Genomic DNA, 12,877 nt, shown 5'->3' with positions numbered 1-12,877 from the left:
AATCACTAACTATATAATCTTAGAAAATAACAATTGATGATCCAAGCACAATTGTTTGCGTTTGTGAATGTTATTAGTAATACAAATTATAATGACAATAGTAAAATAGAATTCTATGTATAATTCAAACTTAAAATTTTTAATAATTTCTATATATATTTTTTATTTTTATTTGTTTTTTTTGACGAGTTCATGAGTTAACCTATATAACTCGTAACCTACTTGGGTTGGGTTGGACTGGCTTTGAAGATTTTTCAATCCACTAAGTTGATGGTTCAGTCCGTCCCATCCTATCAAATAATTAGCCCAGTATATATCAACCTATTCCATCATGGATCAACCCGTTTAACCACTCTAAATATATGATAAGTATACGATAGGGTAACTATGTTATTTTATATAGTAGGGCAATTATGTTATTTTATAGGGTGAATTACATTTTACCCCCTGAGGTTTGGTTAAAGTATGAAATAACTCTCGTGGTTTCAAAAGTAACAAAAAAGCCCTTGAGGTTTGGCTAACATAACAAAAAAAAACCCTTGACTGGTCGACGATAGTAGTCAACCGACAAAGTTAAGAAAAAGACATATATACCCCTGCATTTCAGCGGAAAAAAAGGTAAAAAATTACCTGAAGCAGCTGGAAATTAACTAAAGTAAAAAATTAATGCAGCTTGAGAGAGTCATTTCACTGATCGATAATTCTTTATAGTAAAAGAAACAAAATGTGGGAAAGAGGAGTCTGGTTGGGAGCATAAGACGTGGAGAACGGCGGGTTGTGGTTTGGAGCATAAGACGAGAACGGATTTTTGCAATAGATACATTTCGGTAAGGAATTTGTAATCAAAGATATTCTGGCTTTGTGGGTTTAAGGTTTACACAATCGATCAGTGGAATTACTCTATCAAGCTGCAGTAATTTTTTACTTTAGTTAATTTTCAACTGTTTTTACTATTTTTTTCCGCTGAAACGCAGAGGTATATATATCTTTTTTTGTTATCTTTGCCGGTTGATTACTATCGCCGACTAGCCAAGGAGTTTTTTTTGTTACTTTAGCCAAATCTCAGGGGTTTTTTTGTTATTTTTGAAATCATGAGGGTTGTTTCGTACTTTAACCAAACCTCAAGGGGTAAAATGTAATTCACCCTATTTTATATAGGAGGCTGATGGAACATCTTACTATTTTATTAAAAATCTTCCCCCTTTTACTAACTAAGGTGAAACCTAAAATGAATTTACGTTAATATCATTTTTTCTATTCACACTAAAAATAATTCCAAGGTTTATTAGTAATTCTACAAGTGAAACAATCAGTGATCTAGAGTTCGAGACTCGGTTGCGGCATATTATTATGAATTTTTCTCATCATTAATTTTCTCTGGTTGTTTTATATAAAAAAATATAGTTCTCTTTAGTCTCACATCTTAGAATTGACAACACTATGATCAAAAAAGCTTCTATAAATATTTTAGGCCGATAATATTAAAAAATATACTAAAAAAATATACTTTTCTTAATTTCTTTTATTAAGATAAGGATAATATTAAATTAAATTATTTTTTTCATAGGAAAGTCGTAAGGGCGAAAATCTAAACAATTCGGATTTTCAAAGAGCTAAATAATTTAGATTTTTAAAAGTCAAGTATTTTACCCTAATAATTCTACTAATGACTCTATTTTAATATTTTAATACTAAAATACTTTAATTAATATAATTTCGGCACACGATGATTAATCTTAATTAAAAAACAGGGGCAATTCTCATTTTCCCCAAATAATTAAACTTACTCCAAATGGATAAATTCATACATAAGGTTTTAACAACATCACTCTTATCTCAAACATAAAATAATCTCATAGTAGGGATGACAATGGGGCGGGGCGGGGCGGGGGCGGGTATGTCATTCCCATCCCCGCCCCGTTCTCATTTTTTCGGGTTCAGGGATTCCCCGAACCTGAACCCACGGGTTCGGGGATTTCCCATCCCCGCCCAATTTCTAAATTTAATTTATATTATTATTATTATTTAATAATAATTATTAATGATAATATTAATATTAATATCAATATCAATAATATTATTATTATTAATATTTTCAAAAATTTTAATATTAATATTAACACTATTATTAATATTTTTTAAAAAAATTATATTATTATTTAATAATAATAATAATAATAATAATCGGGACGGATTCGGGGATGGAGATAGTATTCCCATACTCGCCCCATCCCCGAAAAATCAGGGATTCCCATCCTCATTTCGGGTTTTCCCCGTGGGCCCCAAATCCGCGGGGAAAATTGCCATCCCTATCTCATAGCCTTAAAAAAGTATAATGTCATACAATTTCTCAATTATATAAAGATAATGATAATAACTCATTAGGTTGTCTTTAATTTATGGGTAAATTTGCCTGCACTCCCCATTGGTAAACTCAATTTTGCATGCAGTCCCCATCCATGAAAAACTTCCTTTTCACTCTCCAGTCAAACATATTTACCTAATTGCCCATGATATTTTTAGGTACAAAAGTCTAAAAATCAGTATAAATCCTCTTAAATTCAGTATATTAAATTAGAATCTAGTATATTTTCTATTAAATTGAGTACGATTCTTTTTTTCACCTCAAAATATACTCGTTTTAGTTTAATGTGCTGAATTTAATAGAAAATATACTCGATTTTTAATATAAAGTACTGATTTTAAGAAGAATTATACTCATTTTCGGACTTTTTGTACTCAATTTTTGACTTTTTGTACCTAAAAAATATGGGTTAATTTCAATAGAAAATATACTCGATCCTAGTATAAAGTACTAGATTATAGTGTAAAGTGCTGAATTTAACAAGAATTATACTTATTTTTAGACTTTTTATACCTAAAAAATAAGAGGGACAATTTTGATAGAAAATATACTCGATTTTTAATATAAAGTACTGATTTTAAGAAGAATTATACTCGTTTTCAGACTTTTTATACTCAATTTTGGACTTTTTGTACCTAAAAAATCTGAGGGGCAATTTAGGTATCAATATTTGCATGAGGGAATTGAAACAAGTAATACTTGGCATGCAGGGAGTGGAAACAAAGTTTCTTAGGCATGGGAATTGCATGCAAAGTTATGATTACCATTGGAGATTTTTCTCTAATTTACCGTTAATTTTTATCCCTTTTCATATAATATTATCTAGACGGATATTTTATCGGGGAAAAAAAATCCAGACGGACAATGTAATCATCATTGCTACATTTTAACTGGTAGATTTTAAAAATATGATAACTTGGAGGGTCAGAAATGTAATTGTCTGTCATTAATTAATTAATTAAATCGTCTGTTTCGATCAGCCGCCGGTGTTTCCGTATCTGTCGATCCCTGCGACCAAGCCCTTTCGGTCTCCGTCGTGTTCCTCTTCGATCTCAAGGGAAAAGGGAAAGAGCGGAAAGAAAGCGAGATGGGAGAGCGAGCGACACGGGGAAGGAGATGCTCCGCCGGCCTCTGCGCTTTCGCGCTCGCCCTCGCGGTGGTGTCTCTCCTCCTCGCGCGGCCCGCCTGCGCGCTGCGGTTCGAGCTCGAATCGGGCCACACCAAGTGCGTCTCCGAAGACATCAAGCTCCATTCCATGGCAGTTGGCAAGTACTCCGTCGTTAACCCCTACGAATCCACCCCTCTCCCCGAGTCCCACAAAATTACCGTCAGGGTAACGGCCCTCTTGACTTCAATTGATCTCTTGTTCTGGATCGGCTTGCTCTGAGGACCTTCGGTGTGTTTAATCGATCGATCTGTTGATTGCTTGTGCTGATAGGTCACTTCGCCTTACGGCAATAGCATCCACTATCAGGATCAGGTGGAATCGGGCAATTTTGCCTTCACCGCGAACGAGGAAGGCGACTACTTGGCGTGCTTGTGGGCGCCGTATCACAAGCCGGCTGTTACCATGGCGGTGGAGTTCGAGTGGCGGACAGGCCTGGCCGCCAAGGACTGGACCAACGTTGCCAAGAAGGGGCAGATCGAAGTAATTTACTATTTTTCTCGAACCTTGATTTTCTTTGAAGATTCTATTTTTCACCTCAGGTTCGCTACTGTTGATTGTTTCATAGCACGACAAAATTTTGGACAGAAAAGACCTTTGCTAGCTTAAATTGATGTAGGTCTCTTTTGAAAATTCTGTTCCGTACTGTTGTCAACTAATGGATGATGAACCAAGCTTTTAAAACAAGCATCTGGATGCTTCATGCATTTAGATCACAACATAGTATGCTTGCTGTATCTGAAAAATATAATCCAAGTGATTATATAACAGTAAACAATCTGTAGTTAGCATGTACCACATGATATAAAATGAAATGTTAATAAGTCCTATGTTTGTTACACTCACTGACAAAGCAAAACATGTAGCACTCATGCTAAAGCTTCATATTTGATTTGTGTTAATCTTCTTTGAGATGCATATTCATTTTTGAATTTTGCTATCATCATAATTCTGTCCCTTTGTTTTGTAGAAACAAGTGAATGTAGACCTTCCTGATTAAGACAACTCGCTAGATGCTAAAATTTCTGTAGTTCAGTCATTTAATTGTTGATCAAATAATCCTTCCATTCTTCGTTTGCACACAGTACCATTTTAGCCAAGAGATCTCTTTGCTTAACATTTGCATGATACATACATTATATAAAATCTACTGCATTAGTCATATTCTTTGTGTCTAGTTTGTTGTTAAAGACATTAAGTTAGGTTGAACAGGTGTCACTCTAGTGAACTAATTAAACGAAAGTAATATGGCTGCATAAGCTCGTGCAGTGTGGCAAAGGTTTTTTTAGGTTGGAGACAATATTCTTTTCTACTTTTGTGTATCTGTACAAGTACATCTTAAATAAAGAAAAAGAAATCCTCTGTAAACGTTGCTATATAAGAGTTCATGTTGAATATGATATTTTTTTATAATGAAAAAAGATGATTGTGCCCATTGAATATATCTTACATACAACTCTCTTCATTCTTAATCTGATGACAATTTCATTTATTATTTTCCAGTCCAAGGGATATGGGTTCATTTGGTTGGTGCCTTTTAAATCCCATGACATGGAAATTGGTGGAAATGTTGAAAGCCTTGTTTTGTTTTGATACATCTTTTCAACGGGGTTTGATGTTGTGTTGAGTCATGTCATTTAATGTAAAACTATTTATTTTTTAAAAATATTTTTATTGATGGAGAATTAGTTATACATTTAAAAATCAATTCCTATAATTGAAGAAGTTACTACTTTTGTTTTTTTTTTAAAGATTGATTTGTTTGGCAAATGAGTTGGGCCTGATCCTTTTTTATAATCATGAGTCTTTTGGATATTGTCTTTGTAATTTGCATTTTGGATTGTCTTGTATTATAAGTTCTATTTAACATCATCAGTCCTAACTATATTCTCCAAGTGATGGAATTTATGTGTGGGAAACAAATAGCCCATGACAGTGATGGTGGGGTTGCTTATAATCTCATATCCATAGATTTATACTTCATTTTTTAAAATAACGTTTCTAATTATTTGTCAAGAAATTATTACTTTATTAATAATTATTAGAGAAGTAGTTGCAATTTTTTAATTAACTTTACACTGTTCTAATGCCCACATCAATAAATAAGCTTTAGAAGGTAGCTTTGTTATGTGAAACTAGATAATTTCGGTATCACTTGCATCATCACTTCATTAATCGGACTAATTCAGTTGCTAAACAGGAAATTTGCTAGGAACTTAATCATGAGAAAATCAGTCATGACACCTTCAGATTCCTTTGACCCAGGCATAGGGATTCTTCTATTGATATGTCTGCATATTTCGCTGTAGACAATTCATGAATGATTTGTTTTGTTCTATTAACAGCTAGTTTTAGTTTTCATGGGTGCTGTTTCATGTGGGGTACATTGCCTGTAAATCTACATTCTTACTACCTTTTAACTAAGGAACTGCAATCTACTGTGCCTATTATTTGTTTGGATAAACTTTTTGCTTGAATTATTTGTCAGTCAGGCCTAGAAATTAATTCCCCCATTTTGTACACAAACAATGATAATGTGAAGTGAGTTATTACTAACCAATTAAAGTTAAGTAAAGTTCATAAAACGTTCCTGCTGATGCAAGTGATTGTTCTTTTTTTTTTGTTGGAGGGAGTTAATTCATGCTATTCATTATTATTATTATTATTATTATTTTTTGGTTTTTGCAGGGCATGGAACTGGAATTGAAGAAACTGGAAGATACTGTGAAGTCCATCCACGATGAAATGTTTTATCTTCGAGAAAGGTACAAATTTATTCTGAGTTAAGGCGGGTCACGACCTATTTTCACTATATATAGATTTTTGATATGCTGGCGGACTCGCCGTCCATGCACGACTCAGTGAGTCGGGCGCTCGGAATTTCATCCGGGCATCCCGATTTGTCAATGAGTCGTGGATGCCGTCGCACATGGGGCGGCGTGCAGCATAACACCTCTCGACGTTGTGAATGACTTGCTACATTTTACTGCTACCTATCTTTTCGATAATATATCTGAATTGACTTAACTAGTTTCCCCATGACAAGAATTATGACTCTCAAAACATGCGGTTGTTGATCAGGGAGGAGCAAATGCAAGACATGAACAGATCTACCAACTCAAGGATGGCTTGGCTAAGCTTCCTTTCACTTGCTGTGTGTGCTTCGGTTGCGGGCTTGCAGTTATGGCATTTGAAGACATTTTTCGAGAGAAAGAAACTGCTCTAATGACTGATCCTACTGCAGAAGTTTAGGCCCAATTTCTGACATTTATTTATACTCATATTTGTATTCATGATGATTAAAAAATGCAGCTCCGAGAACTTAATTCAAAGTCCCTTATTTAAGGTAGGTAAACAGTGAGTAGTTGATATCTTATGGAGGTCATTTCATGTTCAATTTTAGACATACGTTTTGGAGTTCATGCTATTACTTTCAAGGATATTTGCGAATGTTTTTCTTTTTATATGTGTGATCTTTGATTGACGTCTGAAATGGTACAACTTGTGCTTGCCGTAACGTTCTACCTTTATCTGAATCACAATCCATTCCTTTCTCCAACATTACGCTTCGAATCAGTTCCAGTACTTGTTCGAACTCTTCGATCCACCGTTCGCTCCTTGCTGGAGAGAGGAGGGCATGGAAGCGAACGGGGCGGAGATCGTGTTCTTCGACGTGGAGACGACGGTGCCGAGCCGCTCTGGCGAAAGGTTCGCGCTGCTGGAATTTGGGGCCATTCTCGTCTGCCCGCGACGGCTGGTGGAGGTCGGGTGCTACTCCACCCTCATCCGGCCCGCGGACCTCGCCGCCATTTCCTCCGTTTCCATCCGCTGCAACGGCATCGGCCCCGACGTCGTCTCCACCGCCCCGACCTTCCACGACGTCGCTGACCGCGTTTTTGACGTGCTCAACGGTGAAAATTTGATCCCTTGATTTGTTTCGTGGGCTTTCATTTTGACGGGGTTGTTGATGTGCAGGACGAGTTTGGGCAGGGCACAATATTATTAGGTTTGATTGCCCTCGGATAAGAGAGGCGTTTGAGGAGATCGGACTGGCGGCTCCTGAGCCCAAGGGCATAATTGATACATTGCCTTTGCTTACTCAAAAATTCGGCAGACGAGCTGGGGACATGAAAGTATTGTTGTTGATTTCACACAATGCCCATCTTTTATCTCCTTCAACTCTAATTTCTTTGGCTTTGTCCATCAACTTTTAGTCCTTATGAATCGGTAATACTATGTCAGTTACCTCCGATTGCTCTTGAAATGAACTGAATCACGTTCTCACGCAGATGGCTAGTATGGCAACTTACTTTGGGCTCGGACAACAGAAACACAGGTAACTATTGTACCCCTTTTTTCTCTGTGGCAAGAGTGTGCCGCTGTAATTCTACCACTGATTACTTTCTGTTTCAGTCATATGATTTTTAATTGTGCAGACATCTGTCCTAGATTGCTCCATTATATGTTGTTGTAAAAATCCTACAGACTAGATCGAAGATAGCTACTTATATTCTGTATTGAAATTGACAATATGTATCCTTCTGTTGGTAGCTACCCCCAATTGCTTCTTCAATGGGAACAATTCATGCTTAAAATGAAAAGCATAAACATGATTAATTGTATCAATAACTATTATGATTCTCATTGTGCTAGAACTTCTTGAGCCTTGACTATGATTGAATACTAATTTGTTTAGCATCCTTAAGCTCAAGCTTGGAGAAAACAAAATTGATAGGACTCCAGTTCAATACATGAAATGGTTTCTCTAACAACACGCTAAACTTGATGTTTAGTTTACCTTTTTAAAGTAATAAAAAACTCAGCAGAAAAGAAAATACAGGAATACATGGATAGAGTCTAGTACACATCTTTACCCCTTTCGTATTTTTGCATTTTGAGTACAAAATGGGAGCATTCCTAGCTCTTTGACTAATATCAGCAATATACTGTAACATAATTTTTCATTTGTTTTTTTAATCAATTCTCTGTTTGGTCAGGAGCCTAGATGATGTTCGAATGAACCTTGAAGTTCTCAAGTGTTGTGCTGCAGTTCTGTTCTTGGTAAGCACACGCCTTTATGGCACTGTGTAATTGCTGTAAAAGGAAATAACTTCTCCGGTTGCTTTGCCATCTTTTGAATTTTTACAATTTATTCATATTGAGAAAGTTGCGATTGAAGGTTCATAGATTTGTGATCTATTTTAGATTTATATATGATTCTTTTTCCATCTACTTTTCATCTTTGTCTACGTATACTCACCTAGTCTCCTGTTTATCTATCTAGGTCACTATTGTAACTGATGGGACCTAACCTTAAGTTCATTATATCCGTGTGTTCTTTCACACACTGAATAATCTAAACCATTTACACACTAAACTTGTTATTTTAATTCTGAGATTATCCTAATTAGTCAAATATCTCCATCCTATTTGAGCAGATAAAATGCGATTAATTGTTGACATTCCCTTTTTTGCTTTGTTGCTAATTATCTGATAAAATGGTTATATCAGCCAAGGCATGCGAGCTGTATTTCAGCATGAATTGTGAATTATGACCTACACTGCTTCTGAAAGATGAGGAGTAATTTAAATTTTTGAGGCATCAAACAATTTTGCACTAAAAATTTATTGTTATTATATTTTTTTTGGGAAAATTAAACACTACTCTTACTATATGCATAACATCGAGCTAATGAATTAATTGTCCATTTCATTTTTCCCCCTTATCTAATAACTTATAATGGAGTTGTTTGTATGAATTTCTGAATCACTTAATCACGCTTGTGAATAATAACCTGAAACATGTGGAGTCATCAACCCCTCACACTAATCATGTATAATTTTTTGTTTGCTTCTATACTAATGTTAATTAGGATGTTTATGCTTTTCGGAGTTTTCATCTCTATATCTAAAAGTATCCTTTTCTCAGGAGGTGAGTCTCCCAGATGTTTTTTCTCTTGATAATTTAGTGCCCAACGGTATTACATCAAGAACAGCGACCTACTGGAATGCTTCTCATTCTCAGCAAAATCTGTACTCACCTTCTGACGAATTCAATGATCAGCAAATAAACAGACATATTTTGAATACCAGTGATCAAGCTGGACCTAGTACTCCTGTATGTGAGGATCTTTCCAACATGGCGGTGAAAATGAACATAGACTTGTTACAGTCTGACACACAGTTGGCCCAAATAACATCTGATTGTGACATTATTTCTACCTCAGTTCCTACTGAAAATTCCCATGGTTATGCTGGATTTTTGGAGGTTGATCAAGTGTTACCAAACAAGATCAGAGCACCTACAGTCCAAAGTTCTCGAAAGATTGTTCTACTTTACAGAGAATGTCCCTTGCAGCTTTTTTGTATGGGGATGATGATTCATTTTGGTGTCAACTCAATATTCATAGACTATGCCGGCCGGCCAAAGCTAAGTATTGTGGTGGGTGCTCCAGAGAACTTATGCAAGGTTTTGGATATCTGCGACCAAATTGCTCAAGTAGCATCTCAGAATTCTGGAAGCAACTCTGAATGGCGACCTGTGCTAAAGAGGCTTGGCCACTCAAATACCTTCACTATTCGTCTGCAGTAAGTTTCTTGCAATTCATTATCTACATCTTTATCCTTAACACCTCTTACATAAATTGCTGAAAGATTTTCACCGAGTGCTTTCATATTCGAAACCTTAATGAAACATGGATTATAATTATCAAAGGACGTATATAATCGGTCCGAGAGCTACACTTGTTCTTTCCTTTTTACTCTTCTTAAAACCAGAAGAATTTAAAATATTCTACTTTCTGCAAACTTTATCACATAACTGAGAAGTCTTGTGCCAGAACAGGAGAATTAAAGAACTATGTAGTATCCACTGATAAGAAAATTCCAGTAGGGCCTTGTTCTTCTGCTTGTATCCATAAGCTTCCCCCGAATGTATTTCGTAGTTTAAATTTTATAACCTGTTAGCAGCTATGCACATTGTGCTTAGAACCTAGTATTTAACTGATACAATTGTTATTGTTTACCTTATCTGCAGCATCCCTACTGTGGCTAATGGTGATGGGACCATATACTCCACTGAGATATACCACAAAGATCCATCTGGGAATATGCAGAAGCTTGTTTTCAGCAGATTAGATGCTTCTGAGCTTGAAACAATATTTGTGCCAGGAACTACAGTTGATGCTTATTTCAATACAGACATCTATGATTTCCAACAGAATGCAGGCATCAAATTGGTAGCCAGGAGATTGGTTGTGGTCTCCAAATAGGAAAAAAAAAATAAATAGAGTAAGGTTTCATCAGTAACATGTAGTGCAAATTATGGTGGTTGAATGGCAGCAACCACATTGTGGTAGGGGGTGATGTAACTTAATCTATCTTTCATTGACATTTATCCATGATAATTGATCTTGCTAAATGCAAAAATATTATAATCTTTTATTTACACCTTTGTGCATCTGTGAGTCTAGTTGTGGTGATGAGGTTGAGATGCAGATCAAATGGGGAAGAGTACCCACCATATGTGCCACCATGCCATCAATGCCCTGGAGCCTCAAGCTATATCAGCAGATCTCTGCTAATCATCAAATTGAAACAACAATCCCAAAAAATTCTTTTGTTTGTTTATATTCCATTCTACACTGTAATTCAAGTTCCAGAGGATGTACTCAGAAGCATAACTGATGCAGTATGACTCGTAATTCTCTTGCAAAATTTACGGATCAACTGATTGTTTCAGAATCTAATATTGCTGCAGGTTCTGAGGAGATTACTGGAGATGATGAAGCATGAAGTGGATGTTGGATTGATCTCAGACTATGCCAACTTCAGAAGAGGGAAATTGATGAAACTTGGAGCTGCTGCAACAACTAATGAGGTGATCAGAAGCTCCTCATCATTAAATTCAAGGAAAAGAACTTTTGTTGATGATTTGTCTCCGTATTTTTTTTTTTTCAATTTTTCATCTGATGAAAACTCTATTGTCTCCATGAGTCAATATTCCAAACTTACAAGTGTCTTCTGTCCTAAAGCATTGCATTGGTTTGTCGTGTTTATTGCAGCTCAGGAAGGTTCATGGATGATTAAGCTGCTGTTCCATGCGCTGGCGTCGATCTCGGACACGCGCCGTCGCTCCAAGACGATGTCGGACACATGGCGTGCGCCACCGCTCCATCGCATGCACTTTGCCCTCCTTAAATTTTGACTCATCTCAGCTCGATGAGAAGAAAACTCGATACGGTCGGTTGGCTGCTCGACGATATGCATCCTCGAACCTCGTCGCTGCTTTTTTTGCTGCTGTTGCTCCTTGTGGCGGCGGAAATTCCTGCGCCGGCCGTGGCGACGGCGTCAAAAGTGACAACCGAGGATGAGACGGAGCAGGGAATTAGCGATGGGGAAAAGGACGAGTCGTGGACCGAGTGGGCCAAGGAAAAGATCACCGGAGGACTTGGTCTCAGTAAACACCACCACGAAGGCCATGAGGAGGAGAGAGACACTTCGAAGAAAGCCGAAGAGGCCGCGGAGAAGGCTCGGGAGGCAGCCAGAGAGACGGCCTACGGTGAGTATATGTTCATCTACGCCCGCGTGCTCCATCTTCCTCTATCATGTTCTCGGTGCTGACCTACTGTAGGAATATGTAGAGAAGGCAAAGAAAGCTGGGGAAGCAGCTAAGAAGACTTCAGACGTGATTAAAGAAGGCGTCTCGGGTTGGTAGTGTGTTAAATTCACGAGCAGAAAGTTTTTTAGATTAATGCTGCTCGCGCAATCTTGCAGAAGCTGGAAGTCGCACAGCAGAGAAGGTTGCGAAGTTCAGGGAGGCCGCCAAGGAAACTTCTGAGGAGCTTGCAGGCAAGGTGAAAGAGAAGGCGTCGACTGCGAAGGAACCTGCCGAAGAGCTCGCAGGTAAGGAAAAAGAGAAGGACAAAGAGGCCACAGAGAGTGCGGCTGAGAAGGCAAAAGAGACAACGGAGGCCGCCGGGGGTAAGGCCAAGGATAAAGCCGGGAGGGCGAAGGAATCAACCGAAGAGACCACCGAGGCTGCCAGAAAGAAAGCCCGAGAGAAGGCGGAGCCGGCGAAGGAAGCGATGGAGTTGGCTAAGGAGAAGTTGACGTCGGTGAAGGAGAACGTCGCCGGTGGATCAGGCCCACGGCGAGAGGAGGAGCTGTGACCGTGACCTCTTTCGTGTATAATATATATTTGGTTCAACGTAATACAAGAAGAGTACGGATGCCCATTAGAAGTCAACTACGTTAATGCCATTCTAATGAGAAATATAAAACTTTTAACGAAGTGTCTATCTGGTTTAACATAATAGATTTGGGATTTGGGATTTGGGATTTGGGGT

General features: G+C 37.5%; 4 protein-coding genes across 6 annotated transcripts; all 4 read left to right on the top strand.

The window, feature by feature from the left end:
• The first annotated feature begins 3,338 nt into the window (after positions 1-3,338).
• Positions 3,339-6,994, top strand: LOC121970294 (transmembrane emp24 domain-containing protein p24delta9-like). The gene is made up of 4 exons (XM_042520903.1): positions 3,339-3,698; positions 3,804-4,013; positions 6,219-6,295; positions 6,612-6,994. The coding sequence occupies exons 1-4, from the start codon at positions 3,453-3,455 to the stop codon at positions 6,754-6,756; spliced, it is 678 nt and encodes a 225-aa protein (XP_042376837.1). The 5' UTR covers positions 3,339-3,452; the 3' UTR covers positions 6,757-6,994.
• A 32-nt stretch (positions 6,995-7,026) lies between these two features.
• LOC121970293 (protein NEN1-like) lies at positions 7,027-12,439 on the top strand. Of its 3 annotated transcripts, XM_042520901.1 has the most exons (9): positions 7,027-7,441; positions 7,506-7,663; positions 7,820-7,866; positions 8,528-8,591; positions 9,460-10,118; positions 10,567-11,220; positions 11,290-11,409; positions 11,594-12,090; positions 12,173-12,439. In XM_042520901.1, the coding sequence occupies exons 1-6, from the start codon at positions 7,168-7,170 to the stop codon at positions 10,799-10,801; spliced, it is 1,437 nt and encodes a 478-aa protein (XP_042376835.1). In that variant the 5' UTR covers positions 7,027-7,167; the 3' UTR covers positions 10,802-11,220; positions 11,290-11,409; positions 11,594-12,090; positions 12,173-12,439. The 3 variants fall into 3 exon arrangements, with proteins under 3 accessions (XP_042376835.1, XP_042376834.1, XP_042376836.1); XM_042520900.1 differs by having other exon boundaries at positions 10,567-11,409; XM_042520902.1 differs by having other exon boundaries at positions 8,528-8,592; positions 9,554-10,118; positions 10,567-11,409.
• LOC121972531 lies at positions 11,011-11,614 on the top strand. The gene is made up of 3 exons (XM_042524188.1): positions 11,011-11,220; positions 11,290-11,409; positions 11,594-11,614. The coding sequence occupies exons 1-3, from the start codon at positions 11,011-11,013 to the stop codon at positions 11,612-11,614; spliced, it is 351 nt and encodes a 116-aa protein (XP_042380122.1).
• On the top strand, positions 11,751-12,700 carry LOC121972530 (late embryogenesis abundant protein, group 3-like). The gene is made up of 3 exons (XM_042524187.1): positions 11,751-12,090; positions 12,173-12,238; positions 12,306-12,700. Exons 1-3 carry the CDS (start codon positions 11,751-11,753, stop codon positions 12,698-12,700), a joined length of 801 nt encoding a protein of 266 aa, XP_042380121.1.
• Positions 12,701-12,877: the final 177 nt, after the last annotated feature.

This window comes from Zingiber officinale, chromosome 4A (assembly GCF_018446385.1).
Source record: "Zingiber officinale cultivar Zhangliang chromosome 4A, Zo_v1.1, whole genome shotgun sequence".
Classification (NCBI taxonomy): domain Eukaryota; kingdom Viridiplantae; phylum Streptophyta; class Magnoliopsida; order Zingiberales; family Zingiberaceae; genus Zingiber; species Zingiber officinale.
This window is presented reverse-complemented; position numbering and strand designations above follow the sequence as displayed.